At 38.5% G+C, this 23,409-nt stretch overlaps 1 protein-coding gene, 1 long non-coding RNA gene and 1 pseudogene across 2 annotated transcripts in view; all 3 read right to left on the bottom strand.

The window, feature by feature from the left end:
• Positions 1–409: 409 nt before the first annotated feature.
• On the bottom strand, positions 410–1,031 carry LOC137967126 (uncharacterized). The gene is made up of 3 exons (XR_011116492.1): positions 947–1,031; positions 804–856; positions 410–626 (listed from the first exon to the last, which is right to left on the bottom strand). It is a non-coding gene; the product is annotated as an uncharacterized lncRNA (long non-coding RNA).
• Positions 1,032–4,311: 3,280 nt separating this feature from the next.
• On the bottom strand, positions 4,312–9,324 carry LOC137935391 (myosin-11-like; annotated as a pseudogene).
• The window catches only part of LOC137934522 (myosin-9-like), a 40,695-nt gene continuing 24,571 nt past the window's right edge, over positions 7,286–23,409 (bottom strand). The window contains exons 21-29 of the mRNA XM_068778915.1: positions 19,677–19,882; positions 19,468–19,587; positions 19,217–19,315; positions 18,873–19,094; positions 18,534–18,673; positions 9,878–9,951; positions 7,700–7,926; positions 7,535–7,618; positions 7,286–7,456 (exon numbers count right to left, since the gene is read on the bottom strand). Of these exons, the coding sequence (XP_068635016.1) occupies positions 9,921–9,951; positions 18,534–18,673; positions 18,873–19,094; positions 19,217–19,315; positions 19,468–19,587; positions 19,677–19,882 (818 nt within the window). The 3' untranslated portion in view covers positions 7,286–7,456; positions 7,535–7,618; positions 7,700–7,926; positions 9,878–9,920. The remainder of the gene's footprint in view (positions 7,457–7,534; positions 7,619–7,699; positions 7,927–9,877; positions 9,952–18,533; positions 18,674–18,872; positions 19,095–19,216; positions 19,316–19,467; positions 19,588–19,676; positions 19,883–23,409) is intronic.

Here is a 23,409-nt window from a genome sequence, read left to right as displayed (position 1 = left end):
AGAGCATTCAGTTTCTCCTGGACTACAAAAAGGTCATCATTTACGAGGACGAGCATTATAATATTACATCCCAGCTCCAATTTTCTTTGCTTCGTTCTGTCGTCTTCTCCGAATATGCAATGCTTTATTACGATTTTCACATAGCTGCGGTAACTCTTTTAGAAATTCCATTGATGGTGACCTTAACAATGAGAGTTATATGGGCACATATGCATTGGAGGAACCCCTTACACTGCTTACAGATTACTGCAATGACAAAAGGGTCCGTTAAGGCCCCTGTGTGCCAACCACTACAACCGCTGTGCCCCCCCCTGCACACTGACTGAATCCCATGTAAGGATCCTGCTCCACCCATTGCATCTCACTAAATAATTAGAGGAAATCTGGAAATTTCTCTCTTTCAACACGCTTAAGAGTCAGGAGGGATCTTACAGAAGGCAGGACGACATTAAAAAGAGTTTGACAACATGAACAATCTATTCAAAACATTGAAAGCGGCATTGTTCCTGTCAAGGGTTGGAATTGGTGTAGATATAATCCTCTGCCTCCAAAACGCTTTCGTCGATTTCGCCCTTTCCTCCGTGTTTGCATTCCATTTCCCAACCTTTCTCACACTCCACGCTCCCCTGTTCAATAACCATTCAAGCAATAAGAAGATGAGGTCGCTATGAAATTACCATCACATCAAGGCCTTTGAGGTTGTCGGTTTCTTCCTTCTCCCACCACCTTCACCGGTCAAGAATGAATGAGGTCTGGTTTGAAACGAAAACATCAAAGATAGGTCAAATCATACGTGCCCTCACCTCTTCCTGTGATTTTCCTGAAGGTATACTAACAACGGCCAGCTCGTTTTTATCTGCACGGACGCCAAACACCAAGAGCTGATTAATTATTTTTTGAAGAAGACCCACGAAAGGAAGAAAAGCTAAAGAACAGAAATCATCACCTTGTCCGGGTAAGGCGCAAGTCTTCTCGCACACGCCTAAGAGCAGAAAAGAGAAGGTAACGAAAGTCACAAACAGGGTGTTCGACATGTCTGGAAAGAAAGCAGGGATGATGAAGAACCAAAATGAAATGGAGAGAAAGAGAAATTCACAGAATTATATATATAAGAATCACCGCTCAGAGACTGAAAGAGCCACCGAAAGTGTGAGTGAGGAGAGGAGAGGAGAGAGAGAGTAGGTTTTGTCTCGTCTCAACATGACACAAGGAAGCTATGCAGTCAGCTTCTGAGTAATCTTTGACCTGCCTGCTAATGCTGCTGCAAGAAGCACGAGGTCCTATGGCAGTGGTTGGCCATTCTGAGGTTTTCTCCTTTAATATGGAGACGCTTGGTCGTGCTGTCACGTAGTTGTTAGAGCACTTTCTTTGCATGGGAACTGATAATATTTTGCGAATCTTTTTAAATAAAATGCATCTGTGACAAGAAACCATCTTTGCTTCAAGAGTGTTTGTTCACGATTTCTCCTACAAATAAAATAAACTTGATCCTTGAACATTAAAATGCATAGTCATTGGCTAATCTAAAAGTAAAATTTTTTATGTATGTTATCATCCATTACTACATAGAATATTTATTTCAGTTCATGTTACTTTTTTTGAAGATCAACCTTTTTATTCTTAGGTTGCGTCTTCTCCTCTTCCAGGGATTCCATCTTCCGCAGGACAATCTAAACCACTTGTGCCATTGGACCAACCTATACTATAACGACAAGATGCATCTTCTACTAAGACTTCTTTTCCTCCAACAAACCACTCATCACTATCATATACTAATTATAATGTTACTAGTGGCTATGTCGACTTAGAAAATCACTTTATGGCTTCATAAAGTTTAGTTAGGTAATGATAAGCTCTGATTTTAAAAGGTGTGAAACAAATCATTTTGTTTTTGTTAAACATATAGGTCAAAACTTGATCATTATGGCAGTTTGTGTGGATAATATTATATTGAAAAGAAGTGATGCAATTGGTAGGCTCTGACTTTAAAAGGTGTGAAATAGATCATTTTGTTTTTGTTAAACATATAAGTCAAGACTTGATCCTTATGGCAGCCTATGTGGATAATATTATACTGAAAAGAAGTGATGCAATTGGTATTCGATGTACCAAAGTAGAGCTAGGTAAGTTCTTCCACAATAAAGGATCTCGGCATACTTAATTACTTCCTACGTATTGAAGTTTTTCAATCTCGACATGGTACCATTCTTTCTAAAAGAAAGTATGTGTTTGACTTATTAGAAGAAACTAGTGTGTTAGGGTGTAAGCTTCTTGATACACCTATGGACCCAAATGTGAAATTGTGTTAAATTTGAGGAGGTCAACATTGGTAAGTTTTAGAAATTAGTGGGTACACTAATCTATCTTTCCGATGCATGACTTGATATTTTCTTTGTTGTGTGTGTTATTAGTCAATTCATGCATCAATCTCAACATACTCACTGGAAAGCTTGAGAGAGGATATTAAGATACCTTAAGAAAAATCCGTGACAAGGACTTCTATTCAAGAACAATGGCCATGTTAAACTTTGAAGGTTTAGTAGATGTAGACTGGGCAAGTACTCCATTTGATAGGAAATCTACTTTTGGTTATTGCACAATGGTCAGTGGTAACCTTGTTATATGGTATAGCAAGAAACAAAATATTGTGGCAAGATTAAGTGTCAAAGCTGAATATCGAGCAATGACTCATGGAATAAGTGAAATATTATGGTTGAAGTCTCTTTTGACCGTGCTTGGAATCTCGATAACAACTATTGACTCTCATCCATATTTTGAAGATAATATAACTTAATAGTGCTAATAATAATAATAAATTTAGCATTTCATATATTTTTCCTTCAAGAAACACAATTTTCAAGGTTGTGCAAATGAACTGAAAAACACATTTCAGGACCTCACGCTCAAAGACATGTCAAGTCATCTCGAAGAAGCACCTACATGAAGAATGAAGACTTGAAGACTAGAGTCCACTAGAGTTAAGTAGATAAAACTTAATAACTCTAGCCTTGTAAGAGAATAGTGAACAAGACTTCAATCCCATGTAAAACAAGAGTTTTCGGAGTTTTGGTCACTCTAGAGAGCTTCTCTAATGAAAGGAGGTAGAAAATTAACTTAGAAATAAAGTTCTAATGTTCTAAAATAGAGTCATTAGGTTCGATAGGGACTTATTGCCTCCTATTAAAATTACTAAATTAAAAATTACTCTAAAATGTTCTCATCGAGCTATTGGTCACAACAGTAGGTTACACACAAATCAAGACAACAAACAAGCCCGAATCAACATTCGGAAGTCAGCCTCCAAAACCATTCAAATGGTCTTCTTTAAAATGTGTTGGACCACCTTCTAGGCATCTAGAGAGAGAGGTTGATGCTTTCTCATAGAGAAATTTCTCTCTTTCCATGTCTTTCGAACAATGTTGGATCATTTGGATGGTCTATTATGTAGAATTCAGAGTTGGGTTTATCTTTTTTGTTATAGAGCATCCAGACGGTGTCTGGTTGTTCAAACAATCTTTATTTCTCTAACTTTTCTTCCATTTTTCTAACAATCTATGGGAACAATCTAAGCTGCAAAAGCTTTGAATGACTTTGAACTTTAGTCCAAAAAGTCCCAATGCACCACTTTAGTTTCCAAGTGTTTGTTATCATTAGAACTCAGTGAAATGTATCTTAAGACAATGTGCTCCCAACAATCTAGTGGACTCCCTTGTGAGAGTGTGCCTTGTAATTTGATTGTCGTAGGCAATTGAGTGGCATAAGTCACTATGTGGTCAACGAAATAGGTCGTCAGGGCCGATAAATTTAAGAACATAATGAATTAACTCTGTGTGCAAACACATTGGGAGTAGAGGAGCAACCCGAGTTAGTTAGGCTATAAACCACTACAAATCTTGTATTATCCTTATTTGCATGGAATTTAGTTTAAAATTAAGTTGCCAATAAAAATCTCCATAAAAAGAAAATATTACATATATAAACTTGAAGGAAAAGATTTAAAATTGGAAGAAAAGTGAACAAAAATGTTACCCCCTCACCCAAGTTTGTTCCTCATGGGACCAATGTTGGAAAGGCCTCGAAATCAAAAGTGTAAATTAGTTAAGACTGTTATGAAGAAGCCCTTAAGGTGCCTAAATAGATTCTGAGTCAGGGGACTTGAAAGTCGAAACCTTCTTACAGGGTGTTTAATCCTGTACCAAAATGCTAGTTCTATCATGAATTCTTACAACAATAACTGTACCAAAGCCAAACCTTCTTACAGGGTGTTTAATCCTGTACCAAAATGCTGGTTCTATCATGAATTCTTACAACAATAACTGTACCAAAGCCAAACCTTCTTACAGGGTGTTTAATCCTGTACCAAAATGCTGGTTCTATCATGAATTCTTACAACAATAACTGTACCAAAGCCAAACCTCCGGTAAAAAAGAGGCAAAATTTTTACCATTACATAAGATTTTTATTCCGAACGTGGCAACAAGAACATAAAGCCTGTGTTTTCCCGAATCAATGGCGGTGGTTCAATGTCAGAGATATCAATTTGTTCCATAGACTTCGATATGTCATCTACAGGAAATGGTATGCTGCAATACAGAAAGACAAGTGAACAACAAGCATTCAAGGATCAAGTTTTATTTGGACCAGTTTTTTGGAAATAAAATTTAGTGCTTGTGACACAAATTTGAGCAAGAGGAATAGTAAAGGTCATTTTTGCCACCAATATTGTCACATGTAGTTTACCTCGAGTCTTCATCCAATAAGAGAGAATTACTAAACAGCATTGTGTGAGTCTTCAGTCATCAATATCCTCATGCTGGATATAACCTGGCTTGGTGCCCAAGCAAGTATCATCAGACAATTTTATAAGATTCAGTAAAAAAAAACTATGATTTTCATTACCCTAGCTACCAGGATGGGGAACAGAATTGGGAAACAAAAGGAAATCAAAACGTGAGAAACGCTTCTAGGACAAGAAGAATTAAGAAACAGATTGGAAACATTTGAGGAATTTCTATTAAACACTTACAAAATGAACAAGAAACCATTTACAAACTTGTTAGAAACGACAAAGAACCAAATAAATAACAAGCATTATAAATTGTGATCCAAAGAAATAGTCAATGTCAATTCTTATTGACCAGCCATTATATAAAGAACTTAAAATAATAAATTAGTGATTACATATTGACTTAAACAACTTATAAACCAAACACTTCAAAATTTCCCTTCCCTTTTTGAACCTCTCATTTTGATAAATATAAACTATATGTTTTCTATAGAGTTCTATATAATTTTCTGATGAATTTTTCCCTAGTGTTTCCTTAAAGATGCCGCATGGCTTCCCACCAAATTTAGGAAAAGTTTTGTTTTGGTTTCTGCAACGAGGTTTCAGAGAAACAAGCTTCCCACCCCATAAAGAGTTCCTGGTACCCATGTTACCAAAACTAGTTTGGGTAATAACATCTAATATAACTCACATCTGTTGACACACTGTGGGTTCCGTACTTGTCATCCCAGTACATTGTACTTATTCTGTACAACTGTTGTATACTTAGCACCTGCACACCAACGGTAAACAGTTTCAGACTGAAATGAATTAGGGAGAGAAAGAAAAAGGGAAAAGAATGACCAGAGTCACCCACTGGGCAAAGATCATGGCTTATTTCATCTAGTGTCTTCTTAGGCTTCTGATGAATGATCTAAATAATCACAGTATTCCACAGAGACTATAATTAGATGCAACAAAAGATAAATGAATCTGCATACTCACTTGTCACGTTTATCTTCGTAAAAAATAACAAAGCAAATACAGAAACGCTTTGAAGTTTCATCGACTTTTCAGTTCTAAATGCCTTTTGACAGGATAGCCTGTTGTATATGCTTAAGCTCATCCCAAGCCAAACCTGCATACTGCAAAAGTTTTGCTGATCAGAATACAGGAAGTTAAACCACAATGACAATATAAGGAAAAACTCAAAAAGCAATTTACCTCATCAGTTGCTCTATAGCACCAATTTTCAGTTGGACACTCCATCTATCATGTGATAATTTCTATGGATCCCCAATCTAGACAAGACATTTTGTTAACTCAGTATGGTGGTGTGAAAGCCAAGAAAACAACGGGTATAGGGACTGAAAAGAGAAAAAAAAGATAGATATGAACTTAAACTGCTAGAGATAATAGATCAAAAAAGTATCCCATTATCTCTATGGGTTGACCGAGTCAACTCACATAACCTGCTCTGATACTATGTTGAAGTTGGGTCCAAGGCCCATTCCAAAATGACTAGCCAACTTAGGAAACCTCTTTACCAACTAATAAACTCAATATCTTTGTACTCACTAATCTATGTGAGACTATTCCTTAACACTCCCCCTCACGTGTAGACCCTCTTTTGTGGCTCTACAAGTGGATAGTTTAGGTGTAGGCCCTCTTTTGTGGCTCTACAAGTAGATAGTTTAGGTACAGGCCCACATATGAGTACCCACTCTGATACCATGTTAAGTTGGGTCCAAGGCCCTATCCCAAAATGACTAGCCAACTTAGGAAACCTCTTTACCAACTAATAAACTCAAATTCTTTGTACTCACTAATCTATGTTGGGCTATTCCTTAACAAATGTAATAGCACCCAGTTCCACGAAGAAGCTGAGTAGAAGTAATCAGCGGACTCGAGTTTCAAAGAACACCAATCTACTAATTCCACGAGGGAAAGACTATTCAGGTAAAGGATAAAATATTATGAAAATAGAAATAAAACAACAGAGATCCCACTAACATGATTTGCCTTCAACGTATTCAAGAAGTTCCCAAGGCTCCTCACAATTCCTTGCCAATGAGCAATCAATGCCTGCTGAGCAGGAGAATTTGCAACTGAACGGAATGGTCCCTTCACTACACTTGCTCTGGATGTTCTTGGTGCCTAAGAACCATTTGTGAAATTTTATTGTAGTTCGATAGTGATATGAAAGACACAGAAATGCTGTAATATTCCCTAATAGGGTGGAAACCTACTGTCATAAAAACAACATGAAATACCTGGATGCACAACCCAAGGAGGGGAGAAATTTCTTTCTTCAGATTATCCCGGATCATTCCATATATTTTTTCTACGTAAGCTGTAAGTTGTTGTTTGAACAGTAATGCTGGATACTTTGCTTCAACTTGGTGTAGGGTATCCAACCCACCAACCAAGCTACCATTGACAAAAGAGAGGGTTAACACCTTGAGGCGTTCCTCTAAAACTCTAAACCAAAAACTTATCATTACAAAGAGCACTCTCTGGGTCAATGGCTTGGCCTATTGTAGAAATAATCCGGTCAAAAACACTAGTCCGTTCAATTTCAAATGACCTCCATTGCAGGAGGCATTTGTAAATAATACAAGCAGCAATAGGTCTGGTCCCTACAAAACCAAGATGTTGCATAATACACAGGATCAACATCTCCTGATTCTCCTGAAAGACAAAAGACAATCCATCAGACAGTCAAATTACTTTAAAAATGCAAAAGAAAAGTGCTGGTCTTAAGGGTACCTGCTGTTTCTCATTAAGTGATTTCTGTGGTTTCTCCTCTACTTCTGAAAGTTCTCTTGGCGTTGATACAGTACTGTGTGAATCCTGAGATAACATGGAAAACTTATAACCAACATAAGAAACAAATTCACAAGTAAACCAACCACTGACACACTATTGACTTACCGTAGCTGCCATTCTTTTATCAATGGTCAAACCATGACCACTCTCTGAGTTCCTCTGTAATTGGAAACACTGAATCAGCATCTGCAACAGAGAACTTTTAACTAACTTTTAACTGAATTGATGACTTTGAGCATCCTGAGAGAAACTTGTTATTGGGTGCCATGGAGAGAGCTTGCCAAAGAAGGACCTTATTTTCTGATTCCAAATTTGTCAGTTTCTCCTCAAGTCTGGGTTTCAAAACACATAACTATTAAATTTAATTAACCCGAATCTGAGGAGAAGAATTGTGATATTTGTCATGAATGTAAAGTCCAAACGGCTCTGTCACTTACAAAAGAGTTGAACAAGGTAAAACATGACATAGTTACTGACATTTTATACTTTGTAGCCACAAACACAATAGAAACTATTATATGACATGAGAAATGCAAAATCACATCAAATTTGTATAAAAAATTGTAATTGAGGATACAAGCAAAACTTATAAAGTATGTAGAAGAAAGAATTGTGAATATGAAAATCAATCAATTCCTTTACAAGCAAACTTTACAATGTAGCAGAATGATTTGTGAATATGCATGAAAATGAATTCCTTTTTTTTTTTTGGAAAAGCTTCTACATATGAAAATGACTGCAAGATATTCACCAATTACTACTATAATAAAAAATGAAATGCTTTAGTGAAATTGGCATAGAGATCCCTTCAGTAAAATGTCAACATTATACTTCTAGTGATCTCCTTACATTAGTATATGCATATTTAGATTACTATGAAACTACATTACCAGTGACTGTGTAAGAAACAAATGTAGAGTGCAACCATAGAGCATGATATTTGTTGAGGATCATCACCGTAGAGCCTTATTAATAAACAATAAGGGATAGTTTAAAATACATTATTTCAATCACTGACAACCAAAAAAGAAAAAAGAACACTCATATCTCCATTAAAATGTCCCTTAAGGCAACACTTCTAGCATAACTTCAATCAAAACATTGTTGTTTATACAAGAACTGACATATAAAGACAGTAATATATTACCAGGAGTACTGTCAAATTAAGACACGGAATTTTTTTAAAAATCTCATATTCTAATAATCATATGGGTGCCTCCGTCTATGAAAACAGGATTACACATGATGAGTACAAAGGACCAAAATAAGTTCTAGTTAAAGAGATTATTGAATACCTGATTTTTCCTCGACTGGACATGAGCTATGTTGGTAATTCCATTTTGCGTCAAGAGAGAAAGGCAGACCTTAATCCCATCCCTTGGAAAGTTTCATACAACTAGGTGGGACTGTCTTACCAATTTTTTTTTTTAAATGAAAGTCTTACCAATTTTAATCTCTGACAAATAATTTGTTTGACTCACGGGATTTTCTAATCAATGATAAGATTCGACCATGGTGTCATGATCATCATCTTTGTCGTAGCTTTCTCCTAGCTAGGCAGGGGTCCTCTACAATATCCAATTTTGCTTTCCAATGTACCTCTTGTTTGCTCCATTACTCAAATCAGTCTTCTCCAAGTCTTCATAGCTTCCACCCATATGATTTTGGGCTTCTCTAAGTCTCACAAGTCCACAACCAACATTAATAAATCCTAAATCTCTGGTGCACATCTGAACTACCTTAGTTGGCTGTCTAAATTTTTTGTCTATGGACAGGCAATACTCCTGAACAGCCTCTGATACTTTAAAATTTGATCTCGTCCATCCTCATTTTGCCACACTTGCCAACTCATATTTCTTCAACAAGCTACTTCTATGCTTAACATTTGGCTCCATAAAAGCAGGGGTGGTCTAATTATAGCATTGAAGAATTGTGCCTTCACTTTATTTGACATGCACTTATAACATAATCTATATCCACTTAACCTCTGTTCTATGAGATACATCCATCAGTCTTCCCTCTTTCAAAAAGACCAATCCTCTTAGTTAACAAAATACTAACCCTTGGTGAGTCAACGGCAGCCCACAAGCGTCAGAAAAGACGAGCTAAACGAAAATAAATTTTATTATTCAGCCACAGGAAGATGTATAAAAATGATCAAGAAGTACAAAATGAACAATGTACATTACCACCTGAAAAGTGAAGGACCTAAAAAATCAAATCAATAGAATTAGCATACCCTAAATGAGCACACTCTTTTAGGTTCAAAAAAAAAAAAAAAACCTTCAGCTGAAAGGGATCTTGAAGGCAGTTCAAACCGAAACACTCACGATACCCTCCAATCTCGACAGTAGATCCTGAAAAACACAATGACCGGGAAAACTGGTTATGCTAAATTCAAGAGTTGTAGCAAGATGGCTCATAGAAAGTAAATAAATCAATCAGTAGCGTAGGTATATGAGAAAGAAAAAAGAAGTAGAATAGAAAAAATTTAACAAAACTTTTTGTTTGTAAAAGAAGAAAAGAATAATTGTAAAGTCCAGTTTTCCCACTCTAAAAGGGACAAGTTAAAAAATTAGTCGAGGTACAATGTCATACAGTAGCTTTTGAATAAAAATCTAACAATAATGAACAGTGGACAAAGGCTAGAAATGTTAAGGTATATGGTAGCAACTACATTGAGCTCAACAGGCTTGTCCAAATGAGGTATTAGTCACTTCAAGACATTGATAATGGGCCTTGACTCAATATGAGGCTTACTCTCCAACAAAATCAAGCAGATATGCCATGGAATTTACCTAAGAAATCACTTTTGGACTTGGAGATAACTTCCCCTTCACTCACCTACTGACTTCGCTTAGTGTTATCCTCTTGCTTCTCTTTTATCAAGACTCCCAACTTCCAGAATTCTAGGAATTCACCCACCTAATTCTCTAGTCAACTATTGATGCAAGGGACTTCCAGATCAATATTTGCCTTCACTTTGAAGATCAATTCTCACTGCCATCAAGAAACACCTTAGTTCTCTGCTTTGTAAGCTTGTGAATAACAAAGTTTCAGCTTCTTGTCCGTTCATACAAAAGTAGTGTATGGTATGACAAACTTCAGTTTTAGTTAGACTGGAAGCTACTCAACTGGTGCATGTCACTGCTCCAGATGGAAAGTTGATAGTATCCAAAGCAGCTTTCCAGCGCGACCAAGACAAAGCTGGACAGATTCCAAAGCCATTAGAATAAAGTGAAAGAAATTGGAAGACTGATTCAACCACTCATCTAGATTGAGAGAACTAAGATCAAAGCAAAAATGCTCTTCCATATATACAGATTTCTGAATGCATGTTCCCATCACTTGATTTTGACCCAGAAGTCAATGTTAAGATCATCCCTAACTAGCTAAAAATCCATAAAACCTTCCCCTCTGAGCTCTTCAGGAAGCCCAAAATCTTGTTCATTATATATATAATTGTTAAAGTTATATGTGTAGGAGTATTTTAGCCTTTTATATATCATGTACGAGTCCATAGGGGTAGTAGTTAGATTGGATTAATGTTAGAAGTCTATGGTTCAAATTTTATGTTATTTGGATACGTAGTTAGTGGGTTATGTAGTGTTAACCCTTAAGGGGCATTTTTTAAAAAGACATTAAGTCTCACTTGAGTGAAATAAAAGGATTAGGGGACGTGAGTCTCTCCACTCCACCAGAGTGCAACTAACGCACTTCTTTTCTTTCTCTCTCCTTTCTATTATGCTCCTTCCTTCTTCTCTTATTTTTAACCTTTTCACAAGGCATCAAAGTAATCAATCTGATCACTATGAACCTTTAGCACTAATCTTCCTTCTCTCAAGTCTGCAATTTTTTCTAAAAAGAGGAATTTTCTTAAATTACTACTGATCTGAGGTAAAGATTCGATTTTTTTCCTTCTAATTTTGCCATAACCTTAGGGTTAATGGCTTGTACTACCAATTGAGCAGTTATCTATGATTTCTCCTAGAGTGTTGTTAGTGGCTCTTTCTTCCCTCCTTTACCTGTGCAGAGTTTCAAATCAGAGTCTGCAACTGCATCAACTGAAAAATTCCTCGAAATTGGATTACTTAAGGTGATTTTGTGTTATAGAGAGGAGTATTGTGTCTTGTTAAATTGTTGACAAGTTAAAGCCCTAAGCTTTTGGTTGTCTCCTTCAATAACAAAAGGAGCATTAAAATTATCACAAAAAACAATAAGCCCCTGAAGAAAAGCAAACAAATTCTGTTGTAGTAGAGTCTGATACTCCCAATGGTTCTGAATAAGTAATAAGTTGAGTTCCAGAAAACTCACGAATAACTCCTCCAAATCCAGCTTGATCAGGATTCCCATTAACACTTCCATCGAATTAAGTTTTAAATGCCCAGGTGGTGGTGGAGTCCAAATAACCATGATAGGAGGACATGAAGGGACCATCATATGTCCAAGGATGTTCCTATTATGATGAAGAGAAGAATCCCTCATACTGGCAAACTTAGGAAGAGTATGGTTCCATGAAGAGATATGTCCTATGATAATGGAAGCAACTTCAATTTTTGCAGATCTGAAGTTACAATTAAGTCTTGTATTATTCCTTTCCTTTCAAATTCCACAAGCTGAAAGAATAATCTTCCCTAACTTTTGTATTCTAATATCAAGAATCATTCTGCACATACCAACAAGATTCATTGGAATGTAAAATTGTAGCCCAATCTCATTTAGGATATGAGTCCATATTCTCCAAGAGAAAGGACAATGTAATAGAAGATGATTAACCGTTTTGTCTTCCCCATAACAAAACAGACAGAGAACAATACCTCTGATTTCCTCTTCTTCTCATTTGTCCACGGTAAGAATTTTGTTTAAGAGAGCACACCACAAGATAAAACGGACTCTTAATGGTCCCAAAACACACAAAGTGATAGCCCCAACATGAGAAGCAATATTATTTATCCATCCATTAAGAAATTTATAAGCTGATGTAACCGAAAAGTAGCTACTTTCATCATGCATCCAAATCATTTTGTCTTGTTTATCTCTATAAATCTGGATCAAACGAAGCTCCTCAATAAGATTAGAAACTAAAATATCTTCAAAGTCATTTTTTTTCATTTTTTTTGAATGAAGATGTATAAGCTATTAAATGAGTAAAGAGTACAACACCTAGCTAAAAAGGGCCTTCCTCCGCAACAAGGCGTTGGAATGAAACACCTAATTTAGCCTAAGTATCAGCTAAATGATTAGCTGACCTAGGAATGTGCTTCCAATTGCAGTTTAGAAGAGAAATTAAATTACATATATCAAAAAGCATACCCCAGTGTCGCCATGGAGGAGGAACTGACTTTGCACACCAGTTGATAAAAATTTAGAATCGCCTTCAATGCAGAGGGGTCCCACCGGATGGCGTTTGAAAATCTGCAGCCCATTAAACAAACCGGAGAGCTCAGTAGTGGTTGAGTTTGAGATTCCAATTGGCCCAGTGAAGGTGAAAAGAAAACTACTGTTACCATACAGGATAACTCCACCAAAACCCGCAGGGCCAGGTTATCCAAAAGCACTATTGTCAAAATCAATTTGTAGTGGCCCATCGGAAGGGGAGACCAAATTTCCATAGTCGGGGGATGAGAAGGATAAGACATGCCAACTATCAGCCGCCAATTCCCACGAAGGTTGGAGCCGTTTAAATTTCGGAATTCCTTACGCATAAGGATTCACGTGGAAACTTGGCCAACAATATTTTCTATCAGTATATCACTAGGGATAGATTTTAAATTGAATTTTCGGTTGTTTCTTTCCTTCCATAATGTCCAAATGATATGACCAACGTAGCAAGAGATAAGTAATTTCCCGAGCTTTAGGAGACTAGCATTAGTAACAGAAAGGATTGTGGATGTAAGATTTTGAGAGGGGCAGTACTAGAAACCGATTTTGTTGAGGAGGCTAGTCCAAACAGTGTGGGCAAAATTGCAAAGTAAGAGGTCATGGGTGGTTGTTTTGAGAGTGAAGTTTGGCAAAAGGGGCATAAGGGTCCTGGACAGGGGTTCCTCGTCGGATTAAAGAATCAGACGTGAGGATTTTTTTCCGACATGCGCTCCAGATAAAAAAATTTGCAAGAGAAGGGGCAAGTAAGGTCCATGCGATGGCTGCAAGATGATTGATTTGTGGGGGGTTGGGGCAGCTCAAGAAATTATAAACAGAGGAAGTTGAAAAAGTACCTAGGGAGCAAGGTGCCCATATGAGTGTATCAGGCACATTCTGAGGGCTCATGGAGGATAGACAAGTGATGAGGTTGGATGCCACTAGAGCCTCTAAGTCCGAAAGCGCTCTCTGGAGATTTAAGTTTCATCCTCTAGAATCGGTCCACTAGTCTGAGATAGTGGTTTCCACATTTCTGGCCAAGTTTGAAACAAACTATGGCTGATAGTGATACTGCTCGAGCCCGTCCACCAGTCTGACCAAAATTTTGCTAGATTTCCCTTACCAATGTAGCATTTGACTGCGTTTTTGAAATTAAGTAACAAAATTACAATTTTTTTCCATACTAGGGACAACCTATTACATCTCCCACCCTTAGTCCACCATCCAGATAATTTATTTTCTTTAGTGGCAACTAAAGTCCTCCAAATCAAATTAGGATACAAATTAAATTTTCAAATCCATTTAAGCAGCAGAGCAGAATTAGTGGTAGCAGTATCACAGATCCCAAGACCTCCAAGGAGTTTAGGTTTGCATACCTCAGCCCATTTCACAAGACTATACTTCCTTTCACTGTTTGGTCCTCCCCATAGAAATCTCCTTTTGAGGAGTTCAATTCTTTTCCGGATAGAGGCAGGACATTGATATAATGAGAGGAAATAAGATGGGATACCGTGAAGGCAAGACTTAATAAAAACAAGCATACCTACTTTGGAGAGAAATCTTCCTCTCTAGGAAGCCAGACAGCCCTCCAGATGCTCAATAACGGGATGCCAAGAGCTTTTGGAAGGCAGAGCAGATTATAGGGGGAGGCCTAGATAGGTACAAGGAGGTGTAACAATTTTGCATCCTAGATAACTAGCCTTAGAGTTCAACACTTTTGGATCAATATTGAAGCCAATGATGGAGGATTTTATCCAGCTTACTTTTTGTCCAAATGAGAGTTCAAATAAGTAAAGCAGAGCTTTAATATGAGAAATTTGGTTCATTGTACCTTCACCAAAGAGAATGGTGTCATCAGCATACTGAAGGAGGGCAACATCTTGACTAGGGTCATCAGAGATGGGGCTAAGCAAACCAAATTTTTTTGCAAGACGGACTATAGACGCCAGATGTTCTGCAATGAAAGTGAAGAGGAAAGGAGATAAAAGGGTCCCCTTGCTGAATGCCTCTGGTTGCATTAAAAAAACCACAAGGTTTTCTGTTAACAAGGATAGAGTATGACACTGTAGAGATACAACTTCTCATCAAGAATTTCAAACGGGTCCCAAAACCCAATTTGTCAAAAAGTTGGTCAATTAGTTTCCAGTTGACATGATCGAAGGCTTTTTCAAAGTCAAGTTTCAGGACAAATCTGGGCAGCTTGGATTTTTTGAAGGAGTCTAGGAGTTCATGGACCGCCATTGATGAGTCAAGAATATTTCAACCACGAATAAAAGCACTTTGACAAGGGTTAATGATTTTAGGAAGGAGGGATTTGAGGCGGTTGGCAAGAAATTTGGGCAGCTTCAAAGTCGTTCAATTGTATTGCTGACATTGTGTCATCTATTCATTGTAATTGGAATCTCATTCCTAGATCAACTAACTCTTTGGCTGATAAATTGGAAAAATTCAAAACTTCCCGGCAATCTTTCATTGTTTGGTAAGGCTTCCCCCCTTTGTAATCTGCTCGTTTGAGTTTTTGTCTTAATAAAATTCAGCACCATTTCAAAAAAAAAAAAAATATTCAATTGATAGATAGAGGATTCGGAATCAGAGTGCTCATTCTGGTATAAATCAGGTATAGGTGAAGATGGGGTATACCATTTCTAGATTAGGATGACTGACAAGGATTGGAGTTTTCAAAATAGCTAATTGACGATCATGATTGATGGATGTGGAAGGATTTCCCCAATTGTTTAGAGAGGTTTCAAAAGGATCATTGGGAAGATTTTCGGCTTCCATTCTGACCATTTTGCGAGATTTATTAAGCTGAGAATCAGCATTAATTGCGGGTAGTTGGGTGGCATTTTCTGGAATAGTTTTGAATTGAGATTCAACATCAAATTCGGGTAGGAGGGAGGTTGTTTCTGGCATGACATTGAGGTTAACAACAGAGGTGGATGGACTACACTTTTTGGTAGATGTGCTATCGAATGGCAACTGATTTGGCAGGTTAAGCTGTTTGGTATTGCTAACAGCTATTTTGTTGTGACAATTATGGCATTGATGAGACATTACAGATGACATTATGGCCAGATGAGTTCATGAAATTTGAATATGATTCAAATTCGAATTTAAAACGTTGACCATTAAGGTGTCAAAATTACTAACCCCATTAATTTCGGCATGATCCTGTTGGCTTGAGTTGACTAGGTTAAGCATGTCTGAGTGTGGTTCGTCTGGGTTAAGTCATATTGTTCTTCCTAGACAGCTGCTTGCAGGCTTCTGAGAAACCAGAGGGGTGATTATTTCAAAATGAACTTGAATCCAGAGATGTCATTGCTTGAATTGACTTTCACAAAAGTCATCCATGGTTTTTCTAGAATAATAAAAAACTGAGCAAAATCTAGACCCTAAACCCTAAACCTTTCCTGCATTGGTTCATCTAGCTTTTCATATTTTTCAAAGACATTGCAATTAGATTTAAAGTATCATCATGTCAAAACTCTAAAGGTAATCCAAAAACTCTAATCCATTGTCCAAGAGGTTTGTCCAAAGATGAAGGAATCCAAGGATGAATGGTAGTGATTCTGAGTTCTGGAGCAAGATGCAGATTGAGTGCTGAATCCTTATCTGCTGAATTGCAAAAAGAGATTAACCAGATATAATCTCCTAAATAAGAGTGATGTGGAATGTAGTTTAGATGGAGAGTTCAGCAAACCAATTAGAAATCACAAACCCTCTTCTAATCCAAGATCAACATTAACGACAATAGAGAAAGCCAGTTTGTCACATCCCTCCACAATAATCTGATTTGGGATGGAAACTTCTAGTGGTTGCATCAGAGGGTCTAAGGAAATAGTAGTCGATGCATGAGTAACTTGAACTGGTGATGAAGGGGTGACCATATATTTTCCCTGTGGCAATGGAGGGAATTGATGGGGTGGAATTGGAGACTATGTTTCTTTTGATTTTGGTGGACCAAGTCAGTAGAGATGCTCTAATAAAGTTTTCCATCCAAATCCTGTATTTGTAACCTCTGGGATGTAAACACGTCCCATGATTTTACCTTTACTACACTGTGTGATCTTAAATTTTCTGTTTCCAAGATACTGGAAAACAGAGAAGTAAAAGACCAATGATTCAGTCCATAGCTCCTTTGTATATCCATTCTTGTTATTTGCAGCAGTGACAACCTCAACTTGCTTGACAAAAGCTTGGCAAGCAGAATAAGGAATAGATGAAAGATCTTTTTGTTCTATTTCTCGCAGTTAGTCTGATGATGAATCCCGTTCAAACAGCAATCTTTCGAATACAAATAGAAGAAATACCATATCGAAAAAGAGTATCCATGTCATCTTCTTTTGCTTTGTTTGGACAATTTCTTCTATTACAAACGGTTTGCCATTCGGTTTCATCTTCATTGGCAGGTAGAATAACAGCATTTCCATGAGCATTGTCTTCATCTTCAGATGTCAGGGCTTTTCCTTTACATTGATGCCGATTTCAATCATCTTCTCTACCTTGTAGGCTCTTGTATTACTTGTATTCCTTCTTTCCTCTAGGTAGCCTCTTCGTCCTACTCTTCTTTCATTCTCTCCTACCTCTTCACTCCTTTCTCTCCTTTCTCCATTTTCTCTCTTCTCTTCTCTTATTCTCTTCTGCAGTTTGGTTGGCTTTGGTAGTACATTCAAAAATCACAATGGAGATATTGTTCTCTCCTACTCTACCCCACATGTGTGTGATCCCACCTTGCGGACACTACTGCCCTTCTCCATGGGCTCTGCATTGCCGACAATCATTTCAGCACCTTTCCTATGGTTCAAGGGGAGAGTCTCATAGTGATCCCGTGGTGCAAGAAGGGAGCAAATACTCCTGGCATCTCCTAATTTTGGTTGAAGAAATCTACATCTGGCAATCATGGTGCACACTCCAAGCTCAGCAAATGAGCATGCAGACAAGCTAGCAAAAGAGGGTGTTTCCCTCGCTGAGATGATCATGCAATCCTTGGATGGACCATCATCACATTATTGTACAACTATGATGTCATTTACTTCTAACAAATGGAAGAAGATAGGAAATACCAACTTGTGTCTAAGTGTGATAAAGAGCCATATATTTTCAGCCTTCCAACAGAAGGACGATGAAAACAACAGATAATGTAAAACTAGCTTGTGCTGCCATAAAGAAATATATATCCTCAAAACAACTTGGAACTGACTTCCTTTTTCAGTCACATACGTTGAGACCTAAATATTATTCCTCATGATAGGGTACTGGAATCAATTACTAACCTCATACACAGTACAGCATGTTCCTATGAATGGATGCAGCATGAAAGTGGTAACAAGGAAATTTTTTAGCTTGGAAAGATGAACAAGACCATTTTAATTATGGTTTTCAAATGAACACACCACACTCATACTCACCCATCATTCTTGTTTGATAGACAAAATATATATATATTCAGATAAATTCACTTAAATGACTTAAACAGTCACCAAGGTCGTTGCTTGATATAGACTAAGACTAGTTAGAAATTTACAGAATAAATTCAAATCATAAACAGATGTAATTGAGAATTATAAGAGATCATATTTACCGGTTCAAAGACTCCTGAAGTTGCTGAACTTTTCCTTCTGTCTCCTCAAGCTTCTTTTTTCTTTCTTCATTTGCTTTTTGTGCTTCAGAGTATTTTCTCTCAGATTCATCAGCCCTTTGTGTTTCTGACTGCAACATGGCCTGGAATATGGCACAAAAGGAGGATAACGACTCATAAGAAAGGCCAAAAAGGAGATCATAATGGCCACAAAGAATGGAGCAGAATCGTTATTAGTACCCCCCAAAAAAATAGATCCATTTTGTTGATAAACACTAACAAAATAAAGTTTCAAAAAAACAAAATTATGTGGATCTCTTGGCCTAACACGAATTGTGTTACCTCCAATTTTTCCACCTGTGCAGTCAGGGTATCAATCTTTTCTGTATCCTGCACCATCACAGGGGTTTCTTTGACAACTGGTAGTGTTTCTTCAATTGCCTTCCGTGCATCCTCTCGTTCCTTGATAAGCAATGCATTTGTTTCATCAATTTTGGCCTGCATGACTTGAAGAGAACTCTGCAACTTTGTAATTTCCTGTGTTTTTGTTTCTTCCAGGTCGGTCTGCATATATAATCTAAATTATCAATATTTAAACTCTTAAACTGGCAACAATACTAAGACATAATCATTTCAACGAAAAAAAAAAAATACTAAGACATATACTTTTAGCACATGTATATTACCCTTAAGCGCTTCTCCAACTGTAACCGCCAGGTGAGTTCCTCAACTCGTTTCTCAAGCTTGTCCTTCGCTTCTTTAAGAGCACCTGTTTCTCTAGCAGCCTAGAAAGATGCATAAATACTTAACCAAGGAACAAACTTGCCAATATGAAAGCATTTTACCGTGAATAGTTGTCTAACAGTTGTAAGTATACATTTATAACTAATGTTTTGTTTGTTTAATGAAATTGTGAGTGAACTATGGTTTCACAGACCATCTTGAGCTTCCTGAGTTCTCTCCTTCCAATCCTTCCTCTCCATCTGCATTGAGTAACTACTGATGCCTTCTGCAATTTCTTGTAATAAGAGTACTCTCTATGGCGATGCCATTGGGCCTAAAAGGAGAGATATCAAGATTGAGTTACATGGATAAAATATCTAAAAATGTTTCACTTAAAGTTGTGTAATTAACAAACTCAAAAACCTGAATGAGGATTGCTGCTTTAGTTTGCTTCCTGAATCTAAATTCATTGCGAGCAGACATTGCTCTGAAACCTGTTTGAAAGATAACTGCTGACAAACGTAGTTGCTTGTAGGCCTTCCAAGCTTGGTACCTACGCAATTGTTTCTGAATCTTCACAGCAGCTGCCTCTCTTCTCATGTTCTCATACAACTTACAAGCCAGTCTACCTGAAAAAGCATAGAAAATGAGAAGAAGATCATACAGAAGAACCTCTGTCAGAAACTATATTCTCATGCATGTTATGTTTTTACTTTTCATACTCAAAAAGAACAATGAACTCGGTAAATCATCCTGGACATAGAAGGATTTTGAAAGCTTTAAAGTGACATTTGTAAATTCAGTTTCTTCAAGATTTTTCTTTTAGAAATTTATAAATGTATAACCGTATGAATGCAAATCCCTGCATGGATGTATGTGAATCAATAACATATAAATCTTTCCCTAACCAAAGTTCAGTCATAACACTTTGCTTTAGGAAATTAGCAAGTAAACTTATCTTCACATTCGTATGTGCTACCAGTCAATATTTTAATTAGGGCCGCACTTAATATTATCTTTGTTAAAATGTAATAAAATATAATACTACGGGCATATCAATATATTTGTGATAACTTATCAATAAGAAAAGGATGGGTCCATCAGAACAACAGCACAAGCACTAATCATCTCCTCTTCTCTATAGGTAGGCAGTTTTAACAGCTCTTTCTCCCTTCCTTACTTTCTACTCTCGTTTTTATTTAATGCTCTCCTCCGTTTAACTCTTCTACCTCCCTATTACATATAACTTTCATACAGATTTTTTTTTTTTTTTTTTTTTTGAGAAGTGATGATTTTATTAAACCAGAAACAAAGCAAACAAGATTAGGCAGGCCTCCCCCTAACAAGAGGGGCAAGGAGGGAGGCCCCCTGCTTAGCACACCTTTCTGCAACAGAATTTGCAGATGTGGGCACATGGAACCAAATACAGGTAAGATGGGGAAGAATATCCATAATGGAATAGCAAACATCCCAAAGACGCCACGGCAGGGAAGAGGGAGAGGAGAAGCATCCAACAATCACCGCAAAGTCTCCTTCAATGTGGAGCAGACCGGAGAAATGCTCACAAAAGATGATGAGGCCTCTAAGGAGGGATTAAAGCTCAACAGCAGTGGAGTCAGAAATGCATACAAGTCCAAAATAGGACAAAAGCTGATTACTATCCAAATCATGAAAGACACCACCGTATCCAGCCAAGCCAGGATTGCCGAGGGAGCTTCCATCAAAGTTCATCTTGATGTAGTCCGGATCAGGGGGTTGCCATTCATGCATCATTGGAGACTTCGACGGGCCTCCCATATGAGCAATGGTACTCCAATTCTTCCTGAGCAAGAGCCCAGAAAGAGCGGAAAACTCCTTGGAGTAAAGCCAAGTAGAGATGTGGCCAGTAACAGAGGAGATTACCCGGTCACGGAGAGAGATGCTTGGTGTTGAAGCGTCTATTGTTGTGTTCCGTCTAGATGCCCCAGGTGATGAAAAGAACACAAGTAGAGATGATCAGCTTCCCCAATTTAGGGAGGGGAATCCCGAGAAGTAAACATCCAACCGAGAGGATGTCCTCTGGCAGGCAAAGCTGAATATCAAACTGGCTGAGGATGCTCATCCAAACGGACCACAAGTAAGGACAGGACACAAATAGGTGGCAAGAAGTCTCCTCATCAAGGCCACACAGGGAGCACAAGATGCACACGTTGAGATTACCACGACGATGGAGGTTGACAGTAGTGAGAATTTTGTTAAGCCCAGCACTCCAGAGGAAGAACTTAACTTTTGGGGGAGCAGAGAGATGCCAAATAAAATCCACCTCATGATTGGGGGTAGCCGAGGTCCATCCCTTAATGGAGGAGTAGGCGGAAGAGACCGAGAACAATCCACTAGCCTCAGGCCACCAAAGCATCAAATCATCCAAAGTATCACAAGGCATTGAGGCGGAAATCACCTCCAACAGTCGAGAGGCAAGAAGGGCATCAACATCATTCAGGCCCCGATGCAAAAGAAGATCCCAATCTCCCAAACCCCAAGCATCCGCAATCGATAAGCAGCTCTGCGTGGAGGCCCGCCAGAAGAGGCCTTCAGAGGCCCACAACTAACCCATCTATCTTCCCATAAACAGATCGAGCGACCATTCCCAACATGGAGGTGGATGCCTGATTGGAACAATGGAAGGAGAGGAAAAATAGCTCTCCAAATTTGAGATAGGGCAGCTCTCCTCCCCCCTAAGGTCCACCACGCCTCATACCAGTTGAGCTTAAACGACACCATTAATCTCCAAAGATTGTTGTCAGTAGTTTTGAATTTCTAGATCCATTTAAGGAGGGCCATATGCATATCCTTGGAGAGCTTAATACCCAATCCCTCAGTAGATTTGGGAATGCACACATCCTTCCATCTCACCAGATGGTACTTGAACTCAGTAGAGGTACCTTGCCAAAGGAATCTCCGCATCAAGCCATCGATTTGATGGCAAATTGCAGCAAGGCAATGCATAAACGAGATAAAGTAAGTCGGGATTCCAACCAAACATGATTTGAGAAGGGTAAGTCTTCCAGCTTTAGAGAGGAAATGACCTCTCCAAGTAGCCAAACGAGATTCCAATCTCTCAATAACCGGGCTCCATTGGTCTTTGCTGATGCGAGAGGTAAAGAAAGGGAGACCGAGGTAGGTGGCGGGTAGGGTAGAGATAGAGCAACCCAAGAGATCCGCCATGGACCGAAGTTCCTCCGCGTTGATGTTAAACTCCACCAAAGATGTCTTTAGCCAATTCACTTTCTGCCCCAAAACAATCTCAAAGAGACCCAACAAGGCCTTGATCTTCACAATATAATCCAAGGATCCAACCCCGAATAATAAAGTATCATCCGCATACTGCAGAAGGGGAACGTTGAAGGCCTCAATGCTACTAATCGGCTCAAGCCAGCCAACCTCCTTTGCCCTATAGGTCATGGCCGAGAGGAGCTCAACCACAATATTGAATAAAAGGGGGGAGAGTGGATCCCCTTGCCGGATGCCCCTTGATCCCTTAAAGAAGCCACAAACGGTCCCATTGAGACGGAGGGAAAAGGAGGCCAAAGAAACACAAGATCTAATTCAAAACCACCAACGGTCACCGAAGCCCATCTAGCCCAAAAGATCATCCAAGAGGTCCCAATTGACCCTATCGAATGCCTTCTCAAGATCCAACTTCAAAGCAAAGCGCGGAGAGCTAGAGCGGGACAAATGATCGAAGAGCTCATGAGTCGCCATGGAAGAGTCAAGGATGTTCCTTCCCCTAAGGAAAGCGCCTTGACCATTATGAATGACCCGGGGGGAAAGTCTTCAAACGCCCAGCGAGGAGCCATGAAATAATTTTGTACGAGCTGGAGACGAGAGTGATGGGCCGAAAGTCGTCTAGCTGCTCAACATTGACCTTCTTGGAACTAAGCCAATAAAGGAAGCCCCCATACTTCTGAAAGTGATGTCGTCCTTGTGGAAGCCCCAAATCAGACTATAAATGTCCTACTTAATAATGGGCCAAGTTCCGTGGCAGAAATCTTCATTAAAACCGTCCGAACCTGGCGCACGATCACAAGCCAAACCAAGAACAACCTTCTCAATCTCTAGATCGGAAAGGAAGCTCAAGGAAAAAGGCAACGACAACGGAGACTGGCAAAGTGACGGG

This window comes from Aristolochia californica, unplaced genomic scaffold (assembly GCF_029961685.1).
Source record: "Aristolochia californica isolate CCGP_79_NKW_82.1479 unplaced genomic scaffold, dmAriCali1.0.hap1 SCAF_6, whole genome shotgun sequence".
In the NCBI taxonomy this organism is placed as follows: Eukaryota; Viridiplantae; Streptophyta; class Magnoliopsida; order Piperales; family Aristolochiaceae; genus Aristolochia; species Aristolochia californica.
This window is presented reverse-complemented; position numbering and strand designations above follow the sequence as displayed.